The sequence below is a fragment of the Vespa mandarinia genome, chromosome 21 (assembly GCF_050613455.1).
Source record: "Vespa mandarinia isolate Hongniang chromosome 21, ASM5061345v1, whole genome shotgun sequence".
Taxonomy (NCBI): Eukaryota; Metazoa; Arthropoda; class Insecta; order Hymenoptera; family Vespidae; genus Vespa; species Vespa mandarinia.
Window position 1 is genome coordinate 3,497,501 of NC_140830.1, and position 23,644 is coordinate 3,521,144.

The 23,644-nt window shown below is 32.8% G+C and overlaps 3 protein-coding genes across 11 annotated transcripts in view; 2 read left to right on the plus strand and 1 right to left on the minus strand.

Moving 5' to 3' along the window:
• The window catches only part of LOC118443959 (ankyrin repeat and BTB/POZ domain-containing protein 2), a 22,411-nt gene extending 21,598 nt beyond the window's left edge, over positions 1-813 (plus strand). The window contains exons 13-14 of one of the 2 annotated variants that reach the window (XM_085663231.1): positions 1-174; positions 258-808. The exon at positions 1-174 is cut by the window's left edge and continues 9 nt beyond it. In XM_085663231.1, the coding sequence (XP_085519357.1) occupies positions 1-174; positions 258-464 (381 nt within the window). In that variant the 3' untranslated portion in view covers positions 465-808. Of the gene's footprint in view, positions 175-257 lie in introns of both variants that reach the window. The other variant, XM_035871683.2, reaches the window with a different exon arrangement.
• A 312-nt stretch (positions 814-1,125) lies between these two features.
• Syx13 (syntaxin 13) lies at positions 1,126-6,796 on the minus strand. Of its 3 annotated transcripts, none has more exons than XM_035871706.2 (6): positions 6,661-6,796; positions 4,803-5,006; positions 4,551-4,716; positions 4,330-4,460; positions 3,744-3,877; positions 1,126-3,549 (listed from the first exon to the last, which is right to left on the minus strand). In XM_035871706.2, exons 2-6 carry the CDS (start codon positions 5,003-5,005, stop codon positions 3,374-3,376), a joined length of 810 nt encoding a protein of 269 aa, XP_035727599.1. In that variant the 5' UTR covers position 5,006; positions 6,661-6,796; the 3' UTR covers positions 1,126-3,373. The 3 variants fall into 3 exon arrangements, with proteins under 3 accessions (XP_035727599.1, XP_035727598.1, XP_035727600.1); XM_035871705.2 differs by lacking the exon at positions 6,661-6,796 and adding an exon at positions 5,860-6,057; XM_035871707.2 differs by lacking the exon at positions 6,661-6,796 and adding an exon at positions 5,103-5,156.
• On the plus strand, positions 6,594-20,958 carry NAT1 (N-acetyltransferase 1). Of its 6 annotated transcripts, none has more exons than XM_035871692.2 (8): positions 6,596-6,728; positions 16,936-17,047; positions 17,174-17,390; positions 17,530-18,472; positions 18,561-18,695; positions 18,806-19,692; positions 19,782-20,087; positions 20,262-20,957. In XM_035871692.2, the coding sequence occupies exons 4-8, from the start codon at positions 17,569-17,571 to the stop codon at positions 20,334-20,336; spliced, it is 2,307 nt and encodes a 768-aa protein (XP_035727585.2). In that variant the 5' UTR covers positions 6,596-6,728; positions 16,936-17,047; positions 17,174-17,390; positions 17,530-17,568; the 3' UTR covers positions 20,337-20,957. The 6 variants fall into 6 exon arrangements, with proteins under 6 accessions (XP_035727582.2, XP_035727585.2, XP_035727584.2 ...); XM_035871691.2 differs by lacking the exon at positions 6,596-6,728 and adding an exon at positions 6,754-6,895; XM_035871693.2 differs by lacking the exon at positions 6,596-6,728 and adding an exon at positions 8,671-8,809.
• The last annotated feature ends 2,686 nt before the right edge of the window (positions 20,959-23,644 follow it).

Genomic DNA, 23,644 nt, shown 5'->3' on the forward strand with positions numbered 1-23,644 from the left:
GAATTTCTTTATCACGGGGGATGCGCAACTTTGGAAGTTAATCAGAGTGATGTTTTAGAATTAATGGCAGCTGCTAATTTCTTTCAACTTGATGGTTTATTAAGATATTGCGAGGCTCAATGTTCAGCAATGGTCGATTTAGATAATATTGTTTCTATGTATATTCATGCCAAGGTATACATATTATTAAACATTGTTGATATCATAAAAAAGAAATACAATCATTAAACTATACAATTACAATCGATTGTTTGCAGGTTTATAATGCGGCACAACTCTTAGAATATTGTCAAGGATTTTTATTGCAAAATATGGTTGCACTATTAACTTATGATGACTCCGTTAAACGTTTATTGTTTGCTAAAAAATTACCAAATCATGATGTTCTAGCAGGCCTTTTACTTACTCTGCAAGCAAGGATAAAGGCAAGAAGATCTCAACAACAAAATAAGATTAAAACGTAGAACGTTTTTAATTCGCCAAGCAAAATGCACAGGAAACTAACGTAAGTAGCAATTAAAAGAAAAAAGAAAAACAAAAAAAAAACAAAAAAAAAGGAAAAAAATTAGATTCATTCAAATAACTCTTATAAACATATTGTAATTACGATATCATATATATAATTTTAAATATTAATTACTTGAAATGTATATTATATGTATATATCACGTAAAAAATAGAACAATGCTTTCAAACAAACAGATCAAACGAAGTTAAACTGCATTTATCGATTAAGCAATTAAATTTTACATTTAAAAAGTTGAAATTGACATTGATTATATTTTTAATTTATTCTTTAACAATAATATTTTGTTAACAATCCAAAACGAAAGTTCCTGTATTTGCGTCGCTACTTACTGTACGACATTTATAATACATTTTTCATTAATATATTTATTTTCTAAAAAGAAAAGATATTAAACACTGATTGCAAATATTATTTAATAGAATGTTATAAAATAATAAGATTTACTCGAGATAAATAACATATTATATACTTGTATAAATGATATAAATATTAAGATTCTTATCTTATGTTTGTTAAAGTAAATACTTATTGAAAAATAAAAATTTAATTAAATTGACATAAAGCGAAAATAAACAACAAATGTTATCATTGTTAAAGTGCTATTTATTTAGAATGTCAATGAATATCTATATGTACAATATGTAGATTATACTCCTAATGATAATGTAATTGCTGGATTTTTGGATTGTGGAATGCCTATAATATAATTATATATGAATCAAGTTGATTTTCAAAAAGGGACTATCTCAATCAACCATAATTGATTCTATAGCCTTATATATGATAAATACATAACATTCAATAAATTCAAAATCTTCTTGTATTCTCTTTCTCTCAATGTATAACTCTAAATTAAATTTAAAAACAAAAAAAGGAAAAAAAATGAGTTTTTCTTGAGTTAACATAAGTCTAAATATATGTACGCGCACGCGCGCGCGCGCGCGCGCGTGTGTGTGTGTTTGTGTGTGCATGCTTACGTGTGTGTGTGTGTGTGTATTTGATATATCTTAAGCACTGTACAAAACCAGCAAACATAAAGTTATCTAATTGAAAGAAGCCTCAAGTAACAAGTGCTAACAGAACAACGTAACAACTCGAGGAAATCGTAGATAAAAACTGAGTATATAAATAAACATAAATAATACATATATTGAGACAAATGTTAAATAATTAATGTAAACATCTCTAAATCAATGATTATTAAGTAATTAGTATAGATTTTATACTATACAATTTTATAATCATGCACAGAGTGAAGTAAGTATTCAAATAAATGGCATTAACTATCATGGCTCTTCATTAATAATAAATATGTCATGTTGAATAATTTACATATACATATATATGTATATATATATAATGTATTATATACTAAAATATAATCATAATATATACTGCAGAAATATATATGCATATATATGCATATATATACATATATATACATGTATATATTTATATATATATATATACACACACACACATATATATATATATAAGTTAATCTTTTGAATATGCATTATTAAATTCTGAAAAATATCTTTTTAGTAAAATAAAAATATATTTTTAGTACTTGATAGATAACAAGTAATGAATAACTGACTTTGATATAAATAAGAACGATCAATCACATTGTTGTGTCCGACATAATGGCACAAAAATTAAATAAAAAATTAATATGTTTTAGCATATAACTTTCAATGATAGATAAACAATGTGTAATTCTTCACCTTTAATCTATTAAATAAGCTCATTATTCTTCCTTTTATATATTAACATTGCGAATATGATATACTTTTCATGAGAATGTATTAACGAGACTACTAATACATCTTAATATCTGTTCAATGAATACTCAATGTATTTCTTTCTTAAAATTGCATTATATACAACTTTGCAATAGCTAAAGTGACGATTATAAAAACTTCTACTAAAAATATCTCTAGGCTTCAGCAGATTTGCAAAAATATATGGTAAAATGATTTAATAGATTAGAACAAGATTTGTTTAATATATTTGCTCTCTTTGTCATTTTTTATACGGTATATTGAGTAGAAAAGAAAAAAGCCGTATAAAATTCTTTAAAGAATAAAGTAATAGTTATTTAATTAGGAAAATAATAAAATATATTAGTTCAGAGCAATATCAGCAAATTTTAATCCATTGCCTTAACAAAGGATACAAATTGTTATAAAATCTGAAGTCACAAAACAATGCTAACATTTTTTTATAAACTTTATGCATATTGAATACTTTCAGCAGCAGAAATGCCACACAACGCTTATCTTTATATTCAAGATTAGTAAAAAATATAAAGATAATAAAATAAAGACCAGGCAAAGCACGAACGAATGTGTACTATAAAAATGACATACACGATTATTATATAGGCTTTAAAATACAATATGTTTTTCGAAGTTATTCTGTCAATTTTTAGAAGCTTCTGGATAAAATTGTTCGTATAAGTGCTCTCTAACTATTTATACTGTTGGGGTAGCAATTTTAATTTTAATAATGAACTATATTACTCTTAATATAATTGAAAATAAAGATACATTGAGAGCACAACGGTATAATAGAATTTATGTGCTTTTATGTGTAGTATTAACAAATATTTTATGAATTCAAGAATAAACAAAGTTTCTCTCATATATTCAAAATATACATTAATACCTTTACGAGCATATACAAAACAAGTCTCTATTCTCTTTCCAGTTCAAATTCAAGTATATAAAATACCAAAATTATAATAGCAACTTTAATATAGCAGCATTTCTAAAAATTGTATATAATAGATTGAGACAGCCCTTTTTGATACACTCTTGTCACCTATATTAGTTAGAAGCGCTAACTTAATTTAGTGACTAGAATAATAATTAATACAATGACGACTATTATTGCAAGTAACAACAAAAGATAAACTTTTCGACGAAACTTGCTTTGGTAATTACTTCCCTTAACTAATTCTTGTGCTCCCAATTCAACATTACCATATACATTCTCTATATGGTTATCAACAGTGTCTGGAAAATAATGCGAACAATTTAATGAATTACTGAATTAATATTTACATTTGACATAAATCATAAACGAAATCAACTAATATAGAACATGTATTTTTTTCTTTTTCTTTTTTCTAAACAAGATAAATTGATTATTAAGTCGACTTAAAATTGATTCAAAAAAAACGGGAAAAAAAAAAAAAAAATATACATACTGATAGTCTCTCCTTGTTGATATGTCAATGCTGCTAGTTCCCGCATAATTTGATTTACATCCAATATTTTTTCCTCAATGTTCTTTATCCTGTCTTCTCTCTCGAGCAGTAAACCTTGTTGAAACTCAAGTGTTCTAAGCAAGACATAAAAAAATCGATTTTACACATCCTTATCTTTAATAAATGGAAAAAAGTATTTTATAATCTCAAAATACCTTAAAAATGACTTACCATACACTCAAGTGCATTTTATAGCTTGCTCTTTATACAAATAATACATGATGGAATTACTTAATCTTTCACTGAAATTTTAAATTTAATCTATTTTCATATTTCTGCTATAAAATCCACAAACTATGACTACTTCATGAAAATTTGTTTAAAAAGTCCTACAGAGACATAATATTTGTGCAACTACATAACAATAGTTTTTATAAGAGATTGAAAAACTATTATCATTATACAAAACATAGAATGTAATAGAACTGGTTTTACCTTCACTAATTAAAAGTACAAGTAACTAGAGCCTTTCAAGGTCATAATGACCTTTAAAATTAAAAAAAAAAAAAATATATCACATTCAAACCTTTGTGTTGCTCTGCGCTCGTCATCTTGAATTTGAAGCAAACTTTGTCTTTCTCCTTCATCATCTCCTTCAGAAGCATTTTCTAAATTACTTGTAGTCAAAATATGTCTCTTCACTTTTTCAGCAATTGACTGCAAAAAGTATATTATGTTAAATAAGAATCAATTTATATATTACAGAATTTGATAGTACTATTTTAAACATAATAAAACACTTTATACCCTTTGCATAGTAGAATACCGTTGTAATGCATCTTTGAAATCGGTTGTTAACTTTTCAATTTGCAATTTCTGTTGTTTATCTCCTCGCCTCATCAATACAGTAAGTCTTGCAATATCTTTGCTTGTTTGAGTTACAACTTGATTTGTGCTGTCTTGTGTTTCGTGTCTAAGAAGCAATGATAAATAATTATGAATTATGATATATATGTATATATCAGGAAGATATAGTAAAATTACAAATTTATTACATACACTTTATCCCTGAGTCCTGCACTATCTTTATTTGTCCCAATGTTCTTATATGCACGTTCAAGCGTTCTCCAGTTTGTATTAATAGTATATATATTAGTGGTTATATTTTCACTGAGATTATAAAGTTCAGTAGGACTAAACCCTACATCAGGTACATCTGTCCGCTGGTCTGTGGACCCATAAGTTTGAGAACTGTGAGCCATTCTGTAATAAAAGAAACTTATTATAACAAAATTTCTCAATACGACAATTAATGTATTAGTTGGACACTTATGTATGTAGATATATAATTATATATACATAGAACTTTTCCTATTAAAAATTTTAACATTATGAGTAATACAAACTATTCCACAGACTATCTATCCATTTAAGGACAAAGGTTAATTATTTGTTGTCATAATAGTCCATTAATGAATACAATATATTATAGCTATAGCATTAACATTCAAGGTCATTAGAAAAAAGAAAATATATACATAAATTTTATTATTTTATTGTCACATAGATAGACAGATAGATAAACGGTTTGATATATATATATATATTCATTAACGATATATATATATATATATATACATATATATATATATATATATACATATATATATATATATATATCGTTAATAAAATTAATCATTACAAAGAAATGTAAAAGAATTGGAAGGTCAAATTATTACATTATATGAATTAATAGATCAAATAGAATCTCTTAAAAATGAATAACTATAAATTAATATATGTATATAATATGTGTATGTATATATATATATATAAACAATATTTAAATATATTGAAGAAATATATCGATTGTTCGTCCAGCTTTGCAAAATTAAAAAAATGATTTTACGATGTCTGCATTGATTTTTTAAACGAAACTTGCTGTAGTAGAAAGATTATTTTTTTTGTAAAATATCGCCATAATAAATAATTTTTAACTACACATAGAAACAATAGTACACGACAAACTAATACTCGCGTTAGACAGATTAAATTAGTATTTATTAGAACTTATAAATAATTGTCGAGGATGAGAGACGAATAATATCGAACATACCTGAGTAGATTTATCACAGATATTCTTAATATCTAGATATAGAAATTGTCCTGTTGTTTTACATTTAAAAAAAAACCGAGAGAGTTATCTCCGCGTACCGAACTTGGAAAATGACAGTTGCCTAAACGATCTAATGCACCGCCCATGTGACAATAGCCCCTTTGTATCCGAGAGACGTGAATATATTCAAGGAGCTGTTTTACCGTCTCGACAATTTTTTCGAGTCTTCAATCGTATAGAATATACAAGAAAATAAACGAAATAATATATGTTTAAAAGCACGAAAATGTTTTAAAATTCTGACGACAATATATTATATTAATTTTCCTTCGTTCTATCTTTTCATTTTAATTTCAAACGAATCTCGAAAGATATTAATGAAACTAGAGAACCGCCGAAGTACTACCAAAGTCAAGAATTCCTTAAAAGAACATACCAATCATTAATTATTCATTCAATCGAAATACTAATTCTTATAAAATAATCTAGACATTGTAGGATATAAAATGAATGGAAAGCAATTGGAAATAAATTGTGAATGAAGAAAAAGATGAGAGAGTTAAACGTTTATTCGTCTGGATATGGCTAAAGTACCGTCGAGCGTAAATCATCACCAACGAAGTCAAGATTAGTATTAAAACGTTTCTTCGAAATAAAGAAAATTGGTGAAATATCGTTTGTAATATATAAAAGGAAAATAAGAAAATCATTTTCCATTAATTATATCGATAGATCGAATTGATAAAGATTGACGGTGACTAAGGTTAATCTGCTCGTAAACATTGAATTGACGAGACGTACCGTACGGAAGTTCCCGAGTCCAACCGATAGATTGCGAAAGTCTTCAGAAACAACAACCGTCGTCGCCCGTAAGTAAACGCTCTAACGATATATCCCTTTTGCTTTAGTCGTAAGAACGAGCGATTCGAAACGGTTGTCTAGAGACGTCGAAAGGCGTCGGTGACGCGTACCTCATTTCAAACGTGTTAAGTGAATTCCATCGGGGGAATAAACGTGCGAGAAGGCCGTTGTAAAGGTACGAAGGAACTTTCTCGAGGCTCGTCGATGCCTCGTTTATAGCGTGAGAAAGAGAGAGAGAGAAAAAAAAAGAAAGAGATAGATAGGTTAAGAGAGAGAGAGAGAGAGAGAGAGACTTTAACGATGGCGCTTTTAATATATTAGAAAACATTTCTCAGTAAATAATCTAGTTGAGTACGTTTAATACTTGTGCTTTGATTATCGAACCCTTCCCTTTTCTCTCTCTCTCTCTCGCTCGCTCGCTCGCTCGCTCGCTCACTCACTCACTCTCTCGTACTCGTTTCTTTCAACATTTTTTCCTCCTTTTTTTTCTTTTCTATTTCTCAATCGACGCTAAGATACACTTCTACTTTTACGAAGACGACGACTAAGACGAGATTAATACGCGAGAACGACTGCCTTTCGTTTATGAACTCGAATGAATCGTTTCGATTGCTCGTCAGTGCACTATCTTTTGTTTTCTCGATTTGTAAAGTGCGTTGGACTCGTGAGAGAGAGAGAGAGAGAGAGAGAGAGTGTGTGTGTGTGTGAGAGGGCAAATGGAAAGAGATGAGTGTGTGTGGTGTATGTATATATGTAAGAGTGAAAGAAAGATAAATAGATTTGAGAAAGATGAAGAAAGGACGCCAAACTATAGTTATCTCATATATACTCACGCATCTCTTGACGTTTTACTTTTATTTTTACGAATCTATCCTCTCTCTCTCTCTCTCTCTCCCCCTTTCCCTCTGCTCTCTTTCTTTAGAACGAGCAATCTATTCTGTTGCATCGGGGAAATAAAAAAAGGATTAAATAAGTGTCGATTGAATATCATTGTCTACGTTATAAAAAAGAAAAAAAAGAAAAACTTTATTAAAGAAGTTAAAGAATTAATCGGAATGAAAGAATCACTTCTGTAAACGTTTATTCTACGAATTTCGAGGCAAGTTTTATCTAAAAATTCTTAGAGACGCCCTCGCATCATCATTATCATTATCGTCGTCGTCATTGTCGTTGTCGTCATCGTCATCGTGATCTCGCTTGCTTGCTTGCAAATGCCAATTCTCTTTTTCTCGTTTAGGAGAGAGGGATAGAGAGAGAGAGAGAGAGAGAGAGAAAGAGAGAGAGAGAGAGAGAGAGAGAGAGAGAGAGAGAGAGAGAGAAGATACCATCGACGTCGTGTTAGGCGGGGCAAGGCGAGATGAAACGAAGAGAGACGAAGCGTCGTCGTCGTCATCGTCGTGAGACGACGACATTCGGCTACGTCAAACGCGTTTACTTTTCCTTTATGTATAGTATCAAACCCTTCTCTTTCTCTCTTTCTTCTCCTCTCTCTCTCTCTCTCTCTCCCCATCTCTTTCTTATTCTCACGAATCTGTTCTCTTTTCTTTGTATTTCGATCTCTCAAGTGATAATTCAGCTAGCACGAAGAAGAAAAAAAATGAAAAATAAAAAGAAAGCAAATTATTTCGAGTGACAGAACCATTCGATTGCATTTCTCTCAACGTTTACCCAAATAAACATCTCGACATACTTATTTTTTTGTTCCAAGAGAATGAAACGTTGTAAATGATTTTCTCTCTGTCTCTCTCTCTTTCACCAAAGCAAAACGAATCGGCCTTGGCGTACTGCTTCGTGCAAAACCGTAAACAGCCGTGCAATACACTCGTCTCACTTCGTACCGTTCATCGATCATTAGCCGTGCCTGTGCACGCGTGTGCACGCATTTAGAAAGAGAGAGAGAGAGAGAGAGAGAGAGAGAGAGAGAGAGAGAGAGAGAGAGAAAGAGAGATGTGGATGACGGTAGACTGGCGGAGTAGTGGTAATGGTGGAGGGAACGAGAAACCCGAATGGTTCCGACGAAGCTCCTCTTCGGAACGCGTCGGCTCCAACTCATGAGTTCTCCTTCGTCCTTCGCTACCGGTTCACGTAGGTGCGTGCCTCTCATTGTTTTTTCCAATTATTTTTCTTATTTAATTACCTATTATATTTTCATTTATATATATATATATATACACATACATACGTACATATATATTATATATCGACAACGTTCATATCGCGTATAGTGAATTTTATTCGAAAATATATGTTCCTCGTGAATAGTTAAGGAGAAGTTTCATCGTTCGATCTTATTGGACTTTCTTGAAAACTGTTTTTAATATCAGAATTATATCAGAAACATTAGTTTTGTCGAGATCGTTCGACAGACGTAAATATTTTTTCGTCGGTAAGGTTGGTGAATTCTTTCCGTCCATTGAGATATTTTCCTCACGATGAGTTTTATTACTATTATTGGTAGGACCTTAAAACGAAGCATTGATCCATTCATCTTCGTTTGTTGAAGAACGATTTATATTTTTTAACAATAAGAAAAAAAAAGATGGATATATTTCTTTCGTGACTTGCAATATGAAAAAAAGAGAATCCTTGTTGCATTTTAATAAGCCTCGTGATTCTTAAGTAAGAGTCTTTACATGGCCTCAGTTTATATATATATATATATATATATATATATATATATATATATATATATATGTTTGTATACTTAGGATGAAAATCTTTGAAAGATTATAGCTGCATTCCTTTGTTTCGAAGTGTACACACACACACACACACACACAGAGAGTTCACAAAACTTTCTCTTTTAGCTTTGCTGACCTTTTCTCGTTCCAAATTTTTATTCAACCCTGTTTACAATTTCCCACATTCTAAAACTTATTTTCTAAGTATGTGTAAATATTATACGTGTAAGGTTGGCAATGGACGACGTGCCTCTTAGGACGAGGAAATGTACAATCGTTACGGTACTTTAAAGGCCAACCTCCAAGATTACCGTTACTTCACTGAAATTATTCGTCATTGCTTGTACGACAATTACTCGCGAATTAACTACTTCCATCATCGTTTTTGAAAATCTCGTTTATTTTATTTTTTTTCTTTTTTTATTTTTTTTTTCTTTTTTTTTTCCTTACATAGATGAAAATTGAAGACCAACTTGTTCGCCAAAAACGAATGATTGCATGTAATTTTCTAAAAATTCGAGACCTCACTTTTGTTTCTCGCACGTTCCAGAATCGGGTCATGACAAAAGAGAGATAGAGAGAGATAGAGAGAGAAAGAGAGAGAAGCCTGGTTTCACAATCTACCTTTTGCAACAAAGAGTATCGATTTTATCGACTGATTTTACTTACCTTCGCCGTACACACGTCATGACACTATTATCTCAACCGAGTTTGCACAAAAATATGATTGAATGGAAGAGAAGAAAAAAGAACTATTAAAACGTATACATAAACATTATTCAGATAGATAGTATCGATACGACAAATGCATCTGTATAGTTTAGAAAAATGTTCGAATTTCGAAGCTTAGAATATTTCAAATTTATTAATAATTCGAGTGTTCGCAAAAATCCTTTCCTTTTTTATTTCATTGGTTTTCCGAGAATTGGCCGATGTACATCGAATATTAGAAACAAGCCCGGTTCGGCATAGGTAATTATTTGATTGGCGGAGGTAGTGTAGCTATTTTTGAAGCCACATCCGTAAGGCTATATTCAACAACGGCGGCCCTGTACTTGTTCTCGTAGATCTAATTTTGGATATCGAGAAATTTCCTCGACTACGCGTAATTTTATTTTTCACTTTTTCCTTATCTTCTCTAACTCTATCACTTTTTTTTTATTTATCTTCCTCTCTTTTCGTCCATCGATCATCAAACATCCATGATTCTAAACTTTAGTCTCGAGTAATTCTCGACCCTTCCACCGGATGAACGGTCCATGGGATCGTTAGATCCGAACGATTGCTTTCCTCCCTGTCGTTATAGTTTGTCGTTATTCTTTCTACTCGTGATTTCTCGCCCTTTATTAAACTTTTACCTCACGATAAAATACAATAGTCTTTTTTTTAACATTAGACTAATAATAATCGAATCTCGTATCTTCCATGTTCGTATCGTATCATCATGTTTCAGATATTATGAACAATTTCAAAGAAATAAAAGTTGAGAATCACTCCAGTTCGAACTTGCTAACATAAGCGATATAACGATTGTTAGTTTATCTCTAGTATACTTTTACATATAATCAGTCGATGTGCGAATTTTTTTCTCTCTCTCTCTCTCTCTCTTTCTTTCTCTCTTTCTTTCTCTCTCTTTTGTTATAAACAAAGATAAAGGATTATTTGATCGAAGTGTTTTCTCGATAAAAGAAAAAAAATGAGAGGTTCTTTGTACTAATTTGTTATCGCGCGTTATCTGGTAATGCAAGCCAGACGCGGTATATGATTCATACCGCTGTCTATCGAGTTACTTTCAGTGGTCTCTTGAGTTGACGCTGTTTTGTTTGATATTCAGCGATAACAAGGAGTATACAGCTGACACATTTAAACTAAAATCCATTAGGAAAAATAATATTTTACACTATTCCTTAAATTTATCATTCTTACTTACTATTATTAACTCTAACAATAAGTGGTGAAATTGAATCAACAGTTGTAATATTATTCAGGTTAACGGCAAATGTAAACGTTCATTATTTATCGTTATTTGCAATTATCCTATTGTCGATTGATTCGATATAATTGAAATACTTTAAAGAAAACCATCGTAATCTTGAAAGATCAAATGAACGATCTTGCCTGAGGCCGGGTTTAATGAAGCGGCCATTTTGTGACACAAATCGAATCCTCGACTCGAAGCACCATCTAGGAGCAATTCACAAAAAGTTTGATGGTATCGTGCACTCTGAAAGAAAATAAACAAAAGGAAGAAGAAGAAGAAGAAAGAAATACCATTAAGATCAATTAAAGACTATAATAGAAATTATAATAAAATTAGGTCGTAGATCAACGGTGATAAAACGAGGAGAGTCCTTTGACACGACAAACTTGGTTATCTATAGGCTAAGGTATAGATAGAAATAAAAAAAGATATAGTCAAGAAGATTCAATCGATTTAGTTATATACGTTCTTGGAAAGCCATATGACGGTTTTTCTTATCATCGAAGGAACGAAAAAAGCATGACGTTTGACGTGTACATAGATACATACATACATGTATATATACAACATACATACGTGGCCTCTTTGTCACGGTGGACTTAACAAACGCTCATCCGACTATGAATAGACGCACTGATTTCCTTTCAGTTTGCTAGAGAGACTATAGTTTACGCCTATGGACGGTATATAACACGACTACGACGAGCTACCAGGGTCATAAGCTTGTCCTAGTTCAACATTTCGTACTGTTTCTTGTTTATAATGTCTCTAACAACAAAAATAATTCAAAGACAATGTATTCTATCGTATCAGTTATCTAAGATCATGTTGTATTAGTAAATTACAAAAGTGATTGTCTTGTAAGACATACATTTAAAAGTTCTCGTCGCCTATTTTATCTACGTTTAATTATTTAGCTAAGAAAATTTCTACTGAGTTACTACGTCAGCTTAATGAAAGTTTTATATTGTCATTGAACATACAAAAAAAAAAGTAATCTCGTTTTTGACCATGAACGATGCAAGGAGGTTGCGCGAAAGGTAGAGAGTGAGAGGATCGATAGCAATGAGAGGAGGTTATCGATTGGAACGTTTCCTAATGTCATGGACGAAGCTGAATGTATCTTGCAGAAACACGAGGGCAACGTGTTTGAGAAACACGAGGTGAACTCTCTCTCTCTCTCTCTCTCTCTCTCTCTCTCTCTCTCTCTCTCTCTCTCTCTCTCTCTCTCTGTTTCTCTCTCTCTCTTTTTTCTCGACGTACGTCACACACATTTACGTAAGTCGCACGTTTTTTCGCTAAGTTGTGTCCTAAAAATAATTTCAAATGTTACCAAAGATCGATTGTATCCGCAAAAAGGAAAATTATTTTTACAAGAATTGATTCAATGGGATTGGGAGGAGTATGTATGTGTATTGTGGGATGTCAGAGTGCGCGGGCGCAAATCTTGTTTCTCTAATTTTCATGCCATGAAGAATCTGACCTGTTTTGTTGCTTAATTCTTTTGCAAGTTTTCTCTTCATAGTTTTCTTCTATCAGTCGGTAGGAATTTCGAAAAATGTTGTAAGCGTCGTCAGACATAATGGTAGCTTTAGGCATCGAGCGAGAATAGTAGGGGCCACCCCTCTGCTTTGGCATTTCCGTCCACCCCCGAGACAAGCAGCCTTCCCTACAACTTTCCCTCGACCGTGCACTGAAGAGGCGTTGCCCTGGCGCTTTAACCGCTCCACGACCGACCTATGCGTACCTCCTTCTCCCCCTTTTCCGGAACAACTCCTAAAAGTGCTCTGTCTTTAACGAGTCTCGACCAAAGGAGCCAGACTTCGACGTGTAAAAATAGAATTTCGTGTTGTTAAAAAAAGAATCCTCTGGGAACGAGGAGAAATTGCATTTTTCTTTTCTTCGAAAATTCTTCATAATATTCTTTCGTGAAATTATTAGTAAAACATATCGTTGAGATGATTATTCATACTACATACGTTAGCTCTTTTAATCGAGAATCTATTTTTTATTTTTCTTTTTCTATTTCCTGATAGAAAACTTCTTTAGGTATTGTGGTTCATCCAGCGATATTTCTTTTACAAAGGTTGGCAACTCTGGTTCGCAAACCTGTATATACATGTACACTATTGAGAGAGGAGAAGAACGCTTCTTCACACAACGACCACAACTATGGTGTACAAAAAAAAGAGTAAAAGAGATGTAGTCTCGGGAGAAATATCCATGGAGGGAAGAGCCTTCCTTCTCTCTTTTCTTCCTTCTTCTACCTTTACGTCACTCCATTGCTATCTCTTTGTCTCCTGTACCGCCGACACAAGCTTCTCTCTCTTTCTCTCTCTCCCCCCTCCCACCGCCCCTCTCTCTATCCCCACTTTTCTTTTTATGTACCATGATCTCTCAAGGACTACTTCGCTTCGAGGCTGCGATCTTTTTCTACCTCGAACGTTATTCCGATTTAAATTTCGCGCTCTTCGAACGAATCCGCCATCTTTTCTCTAATACCCGTTATGATAATTTTATCCGTTATTAATATTGTTTTCACAATTATCTTTCTCATTAGAATAGTTGATTTTTCATTAGGAAAGTTTCATTACTTCATCGGGAATAATCAGAACATTACACACGACTTATTTGGAACTTTGAATAATTCGTTTAATCGTATCTTCAGATATCGAATGTGCTATCTATTTTAGAATTAAATAATTCGTAGAAAACATAAACGAGAACAGAAGCACGACTTGCTATAATAGTAATTATTGCATCACTATGTATAACTGAAAGTAAATGTAATAGATGCAAGCGCAATTCGATGCATATTCTTTAAGTATACTAGGATAGGATGATCTAGTTTACGATTTTATTTTGTTTCGTCTTTACAAATGCGTCAATTGAAAATGATAAATAAATACTACTACGTGAAAGTATTTTGCAATACAAAAAATAAGTGCAAGCTATAAATTCTCCAACGAATTCCATTTGTGGATTTCGACGAATTTAAAGTACTTAGAGACAAAGAGAATTTTATAATTATGCTTCTCACGACATGTTTATATCTTTATTTGGTAACCGCTTGCAAAATGATGTACGTCATAGAGGTGTGTTTATCATCACGTGCATATTGTCGATAAAACTAACCTAACCTCTTAATCTTCCACACGAATCATTTCTTCGGATAATAATATAACGTAATGATTTACGAAGTGAATTGAATGAGTTTCGAATACGAAGTAAATTTCGTACGAAGGTCAAGGCACGCACAACTGATAAAAAAATATTCATATGTCGACGCGCTCGTATCACTTTTATTTCGATCATTAATTTAACGTTTGTGCATGTCAATAGATAATAATATTGCATATCTAAAAAACATGAAATCACATGAGAAATGTTTGAATAATATTTTGTATTACTTATAACAATTATGTATATGTATGATGCGTTCATTAGATGTATTTAAATACATTGGATACGTTTTTTTTTCTTTTTTCTTCATGAAAACTTGCACGAATATAGTTGGTTTTATCACGTTACTCGGCCAACGGAAGTGCAACATTAATTTTTACATCTGCATCCGTCGTCGTCGCTTGAATGATTACTTTGCACACATTTCGTTATATCGTTTTTCCAAGTTCTCTTATTTCCACCGAGTTTTGATGTCCCTTCGTCAGCTTCTTTATTCTCTTTTTTATCTTTGCTTTTTGTTCTCGTTTTCTAACAGCGTCACGCGAAATTTCGACCAAGTTGTCGATGACGATCAATTAGAGCACCAAAATTTAAATAAGCTTTTTATGTCTCACAAATATAATAATGTATTGTTGTTATGCATGCAGTTGAGAAATTGAGATTGGAAATGTGTTTCCCTTGCAGTTTTATTTTCATCAATCTTGCCACACGATAGATCGAATCATTTGGACGTGTGGCCAAACGAATGTTTTGTGTATCAAAAAAACATTCTTGGTGTGTAGTTAAAGAATTCCATGAAAGAAAGTGCTCGAAGTTCAGGAGATATTTTTCTTTCTTTCTCGTGAAGTGAAGATTCAACCGCGAGTATACGCGTGCGGGGCGTTGTACTCTGGTTCGCTTGCACTTTGTAGTAGTGCGCGCGTGCGTATATATATATATATATATGTATTACTAGTTAGATCGCGACGAATCGTATATACAGGGTAGTTCAAATAAAATGTAACAATTTCTCGTTCGCATATAGATGAACCGCTATATGCAATGATTTCTAAGGCAACAATTTGTGACACTTTATTTGAACCACCCAATAGGTGGTTTGCGTATATACATGGTTTGTAACAAATAAACAAAAAAAGAAAAGAAAAAGAAATTAAAAGGAAAGAGAGGGATGCTGAGTGCACCTGCGCATTTGAAAGCTATCAAAGAGATATGTAGTTCAGTTTCGAAAGGCAAGAGGCAACCGCACTAAAGGATTTACTCTTATCACGAGAAAATGTGCTAGAGAAGATTCGATGGACAAGCGTCGTTTCGTACCGCCATCCACAAACCCGGGATAATCTCGGTGGTATGGCGATCAAAGCCGGAGGGAGCCGACCTTCGCCGAACGAACGAAGGCCGGGATGGCCTCGGCGAAATCGGCCGAAGGGGTGAGCCGAGACCGACCGAGGTGGGACGAAGGAAGAAAGGAAGGATGGAAGGGGTCATTGACCGTCTGACCATGAGCCGCGCCCCACATATATATCTCTTCTCTTCTCCTATATACGCTTCTCTTTCCTTCCTTTTTACTCGATAGAAGAGAATACACGACGTTTCTTCCTTGGAGATCGAAGCCGTTGTTTTCTTCAAGTTTCTTGGAAGGTCTCTAGTCACTCTCTCTTTCTAATTTCGTGACCAACCATCACGTGTGTGCTTCTCCTTTATATTAGAGGCTTCTCCCCAGAGAGTATCCTCTTCTATACTTCGTCTTCGTCGCGTTCGTATGTATCAAATACCCAAAGTCATTCGATCGTTCCTTTTGTAAACCGAAACTTGCTTACTCATACTTTATCTTTTCTTTCTTTAAAGTTACAGGAAAGTTTGCAAAGTTATATTTCGAAAAGGATATATATTTATTTATTTATTTATTTATATATATATATATATTTTTTTTTTTTTTTTTTTTTTTTTTTTTTTAATATTGAATATATAAAGAAATGACAAAGCTAACGCCATCTACGTAGGGGACAGTGGTTCTCAGTCTCTCTTATCAATCTATATTGGTCGATTATTTTTTATGATGAGATAAAAAGATAAATGAATAATAAAAAAAAAGAGATTGTTATGACGTCAGAACGAACGTATAATCAATATTATTATAAAAATCACCGATACAACGCAATCGTGAATGGAATTCTTATATTCGAGAAAGCATAAGGGTAAAAAAAGTGGTTTACTTTATCGACTTCGTTGTGCCGCCATTTTGATTTTTAATGGATCACTTGATGGGGTTCAAACACTCAGTTCTCAAAAGGGGAAATTTAGCATTATATCGATTATAGAGATATAATATCAGACATTAAGGAATATATTATGTTTTCTCGTTTGTTTTAGCTTTCTAAAGGAAGTTCTGTATGCTGTGATTTATCACTAAGGGGGCCAACCTACGCGCAACAACGGACAACCCCACAGGACCGGGGGGTGCTTCTCGTGTCTCGGGAGGAAGGTCAGGGTCTACAAAAGTTACGCCTTGACAGTAAAGCGATCATACGCGAGCCGCTTATTACACCCAATCCTGCGTGTTGCATTTTAACTTGTAACACTGAGATTAAAAAAATTCGATGCCTTCCAGGGACGATATTCGCTCCCTATCCACTGAGCAACGCTGGATCCCTCCTTCAACTGTTAGACGCGATGCACTCACCCCAGAAAGCAGAAATGATCTCATCTTTAGAAAGGTGCGGGGTATTCTTAACAAGCTCACACCGGAAAAGTTCGCAAAGCTGAGCAACGATCTGCTCAATTTTGAGCTCAACTCCAATGTAATTCTCAAAGGTGTCATATTCTTGGTAAGTACGAGACGAGTAAGATTGACTCATCATTCGGGGAACATTTGTTATCTTTCTTATCGCCAGTGTCATTCGTTTGGTATAGTATACTTATCGGAAATGAATAAAGTCGCATGGTTGATAACGAATCATTTTACAGATCTTTGAAAAAGCACTTGATGAGCCCAAATACAGTTCTATGTATGCACAGCTGTGCAAACGGCTGTCCGACGAAGCTGCAAACTTTGAACCTCGAAAATCGATCGTTGAAGGTCAAAAAGCTCAAAGTACATTCAGATTACTCCTACTTAACAAGTGCCAGGACGAATTTGAAAATCGTTCGAAAGCAAGCGAGGCGTTCGAAAATCAGGATGAACTTAGCCCTCTGGATGAACATCGCCGGCAGATCGCCAAGCGTAAGATGCTTGGCCACATCAAGTTTATCGGAGAACTTGGAAAGCTTGGGATCGTGTCGGAATGTATTTTACATAACTGCATCCAAGAATTGCTGCATAAGAAAAGGCGAAGGGGATCCAGGGGGGACAACGCCGAGGATATCGAATACCTTTGCCAGATTATGCGTACCTGCGGCCGTATCCTTGACTCGGATAAAGGCCGCATACTTATGGATCAATACTTCACACGTATGAACTCCTTGGCAGAGAGAGGTGATCTTCCTTTACGCATTAAATTTATGCTGCGTGATGTCATTGAATTACGCCGTGATAATTGGGCACCGCGTAAGGCCACAACCACCGAGGGCCCGATGCCTATCAATCAAATCCGCAATGATAACGAGGAGACTTCGAGGGGTAATGGCTTCCATAGACGAGAGGATCGCCTCGGAGCTGAGTTCTTAAGAAAGATGGGTCGTGGCGGATTAGAAATGGACATGATGGGAAGTATTCCTCTAACTTCCCCTTCGTTTGGCATGCCGTCTCCATTCAGTCCGAATGGATTCTCAACTACTCCCGGGGTTGGTTATGGCCGTCATAATCAACGTAACCAACCAGGATTTTACCAGAACCAGAATCGTCATCCGAATAACTTCCAAGGAAAACACAATCAACAACAGCATAATTCATCTCAGAATTTTAATAATAGTGAGCTACTATATATATATCTATATATATATATATTTTTTTTTTTAGATTAAATAATACTCATCGATCTTTATTCTCCCATTAACAGATAGTACTAAGGAACTTCGCTTTAATAAAAACAAGATGCTACTTGGACATCCAGAGGAAGTGTCTCTGAGACCTTCGGCCAATTCTATGATGTTTAAGCAGACTAACATCAATCCCAATCTACCTCTGAATAGCGGTAAGCTAGCGCCTCCCCTCTCCCTTCCCCTTATGACGGATCGGTATACCTTTTATCGTAGTGTATAGTAATATAAATTAGGATAATATATTAAATATGAAAATTTTTAGATTTGTTCCCAGGACGAACATCGGATCTACCACTTTTGCGCACTGCCACACTCAAACCCAGTTCGCCTTTGTTACATAAAGAAACGCCTCCTTCGATCATAATTAAACAGGGACCTTTAGATAAGAGAGAAAAAGCTAGAGAAAAGAAGGATAAAGGTCCTTCGAAGGAAGAAATCTTAAAGAAGGTGAATGCCTTGATGGACGATCTTGCTAATCATACCAATATTCAGGATGCTATAACAGCCTTCAAAGATCTTAAGATACCCGAACGATTTTTGCGTCACGCAATTTGTACAATATATTCGAATACATTGGACCGCGGAGACTCCGAACGAGATCTTGCTGCCAAACTCGTATCCGAATTGAAAAGAGAAACTATTATTAATGCACAACAATTGCACGAAGGGTGGAAGGAATTGGTGGCCAGTATACCAGAAAAAGAGAGCGTGCCTTGTGTAACATCTCACGTTGCTTTTCTAACAGCCAAGGCCATTGTGGACAACCTGATACTGTTAACCGATCTTACTTCTGTAACGGAGAATGGCCAATATCATCCGCTATTTCTACTGACTCTTCAACAACTTCATCGTACTCAAGGAAAAGCAAAACTCTTGCAGATTTTCAACAGCAGCAAAGTAAATTTAATCAGCCAGTTACCGGAAGCAGACAAAACAAAAGAACGACTAGGAGAAATCCTCGAGGACAGAGAATTAACATTCTTGTGTCCACTTCTAAGGATCCAAGGAGATATGTGGCGTCAAATACAAATTGACTCAACTCCAAATGCACTTTACAAATGGATTAAGGAGAAATTAGATCCGTTACACTACTGCGATGCTGCATTCATTAACGCATTGATGAATGTTCTTCTTAAATATATAACTCAGGTTAGTTATTATAGAAAAATAATATTCCTTGTATATTTCAACGATGGGTGGGTACCATTAGGAGTATATATAATTTTTTTTAATAATAGGAAACAACATTGGCGCCTGGTGTCGATAAAACTCAGTCTCCTGATAAAGATTTGGTACAAAAGGAACGTGTGTTATTGCGTAAATATGCTGGCTTTCTTGACACATTCCTTAAGGCCCTTGAGTCACAAGTTACAGCTCTCCATGCATTACAAGTCTTTTGCTATTCGCAAAGTTTTCCTAAAGGAATGCTGAGAAGATGGTTCGTGGCACTTTACGAATTTGGAATCATCGAAGAAGATGCCTTTAGCAAATGGAGAGAAGATGTCACTGATGCTTATCCTGGCAAGGGCGAAGCATTGTTCCAGGTAAGAAAAGGAAGAATATCGTTGAAATAATTTATATACCTTTCTTTCCATTTTAAGAATATTTCTTGGTGTATCCATGCGATTGTCCATCCTGCGTCTGATGATGTCCGTTGTAATAAGCATGTACTTGAACATTTATACGTCATAGGTGTTATACATATAATTATTATCTAGGTGTACCGTTGGTTGCTCTGGCTCGATAATGCAGATTCTGAAGAGGAGGAACATGAAAACGATGAAAAGAATTAATTGTGAAGGCCCCTGAAAAGGATGTGTTTTTCAGACTACCTATAATTTGGAATAGGGTTTTATTATCTATATTACTGAACCACTATGGGGTTTCAGTTTCACTGAATTGAGTTATCTCCACTCAGTACTATCAACATCTTGTTAGTCTGTCGAGGCTCTCGTATAAAGGAAGGGTTTTTAAATCGTGTCCAAAATTATTGGATAGATGACAAGCCTTCGAGATATATGACAGGCTCCGTAAACAAGAAGTTCTAGAAGATTTTAGATAATTGCATATTAATATGATTTATATTAATATTGGGTCAGCAGGTATCATGAGACGTCGTTGTTTCGATTATCGGTGTAGAAAAGAAATGAATTGAAACGAATTGAAATGAATTGAAATGAAAACGTAACGAAACGAAACGAAAGGAGAAAAATTAGTCTGGTGATTTGTGTTGTCCAAGTTTTTGTCTAGTATTGTGCATGTGTCGCGTTTTGTAAGTCTTTTTTTGTCTCTGCGACAACTTGCGAGTCGCTTGTTATCTCTGTGTACCAGCTTTTACATTTATTAAGATGAATTATTACTGCTACCTACTATTATTATTATCATCATCATGATTACTTATTACTATTATTATTATTATTATTATTATTATTATTATTATTATTATTATTATTATTATTATTATTATTATTAATATTATTATTATTATTATTATTATTATTAATATTATTATTATTATTATTATTATTATTATTATTATTATTATTATTATTATTATTATTAATATTAATATTAATAATATTATTATTATTATTATTATTATATTATACATACAATTGATTACGGCTATAAAAAAAAAAGAAAAAAAAAATTTACATTTATTATATCAAAGAGACGATCACACACAGGCAGGACTGACTCAGTAAAAAAAAAAAAAAGAAAAAAGAAAAAAGAAAAAAAAAAAGAGAAAAAAGAGAAAAAAAAGAAAAAAATCGATTACGAACGCAAATCAATTTTTGGAAAGTTGCAAGTAATAATTTAATGGAAAGTTCGTGATACAGTATAAATGTCCTGAGTCAGATATATAAAATACTTTAAATGACCGATTAAACATCTGTTTTTTGCTGTAATATCTACTTGCTGCGGCGTGATTCTAATAAGTACTAATCATTTACCAATTATATAACAACCAGCAGCCAACATCACATCCACGTAACGTAAAATAGCAAAAACTAGTGACACGACTAAATCGTATTTAAAAAAAAAAATAAACATACCTTGGTGTAATTTATTACAGATGGTTCCCTGTGGTTCTGTCGTTAATCGACCACCTTTACCTTTATTTCCTGCATATAGAAATCTTCTCCCTCGTTTAAAATCAATTAAGTACGAAATGGTTTTTAGTTTATAAACGTTAATTGCATAGTTTTGTCTATTGTTTAGTGCAATATCGCAATTTAAGATCGCTGGGCGAGAGTTTGTTACAGAAGACTGAAAGAGAGAGAGAGAGAGAGAGAGAGAGAGAGAGAGAGAGAGAGAGAGAGAGCGAGAGAGAGAGAGAGAGGGAGAGGGAGGGAGAAAGAGAAAGAAATGAAAGAAAGAAAGGAGAGAGTAATCATACTAATTCTTTTCTGCGGTATGCTCTAATCATAAAAGAGTACTTATGTAACAACTTAGCAGCTAAAAAATCGGTTACTATAATTGTATACATTTTCATTTTTATAAAGACCAATGTTAAACTCGTGCGTATATACAGTATACAGGTATTGAATATTGGCACAACGATTTGGATAGATTTTTGTTATTTATTATCCTCATAATAATGATGTACATATTCTGATTATTCAAGAATCTGTATTTAAACTTTTATCGCTGGACTGAAAAGTGTTATATTTAAATGGTCACGTTTATTTAATGTATGCATTATATGCTCGCTCGGAGCTTCATAAAATCGGATATAATATATTCGAATTGTTTATCTAACCAATTCCGTAACGTGCATTATTATTAGAGAGAAATGAAAGAAAGAAAAAAAAAGTAAAAGAGAAATCAGTCTTCGAACACACACAGAGAGAAATAGCATTTAAGACTCGCTCACAAAATCTCAATTACATTCTTTTGAATCTTTACACATGCTCTACAAAAATTTCATTTTAATAAAAAGTTTCGAAAAGGAAAGAAAGAAAAAAAAAATAGGAAAAAGAATAAGATAAAAAAAAAAAAAAAAACAACAGATAATGAATCATGCGTATCCGATGTATAATTTGTCCCATCTTTGTTTTATAGTAGAGTTTTGGATGAGAGTCCTATTTCAAGATGGAATTTAATATTCATTCTTTTTTTTTTTTTTTTTTTGAACATAATATTCTTTGCACACGAAATATATTTGTAGACATTAGCGTAGTATTTAATGGGTATCTGTGGTATATTTATATGTTTCACCGATTGCTTTATAATAGAGATACAAACCGTATATAAAAAGAAAAAAAATGGCTTGTACGTCAAATTAACACAAGCCATATAAAATAAATATGTCAATCGTATTTTAGTTTTCACTAAACGATATTGTATGCCAATTTCGTTAATTTATTTTTCACACATGTATAATTTATGAAATTCAATTGAAAACACAAACAATCCATGTATAAATATTTCGTCAGTATTATTTCTTGCATAATAGATTTAAACATTATAACAATTTTTAATTGGCTATAGACATTAAAAACAATGAAAACTTCTTTTATCTCTATCAATAAAAGCTGTTCCTAGAATTATTCGTTATTTCTAACTCTCTATTATAATTATTATTATTTCCTTGCAATTATTGCATATTATATTATACATCTTAGAGATATATTAGTATCCTTCTAATTTAAATTATCAGATTATTAATTTGCTTAAAATGCATCTTATGGATATTCGTAATTACTTCTTTTTATTATTATTATTATTTTTTTTTTTTTTTTATTATTTTTTTAGGAAAAAAATCAAATTTTTTATAACAGATTAGCTAAAGCAAATTTAAACTAGACTTGATAGATATCTGCATTATCGATGTTACATAAGAATATTTTTTTCTTTTTTTTATTCTGAACTTGATTATATTCCTGTACGTTTGTATCATTTGTAACAAAACACTATTAAAGATATTTGTTATTATATATAAAAAAGAAGAAAATCTCAATTATTCGCAAGTACAAATTTATGATAGAAATTGTTATTATTATTATGTATTATATAATTTATAAATAGACAAACGAATCGAAGACATAATTTTTAATATGAATACATATTTTTAATGTCATTTTATATAATTAATAAA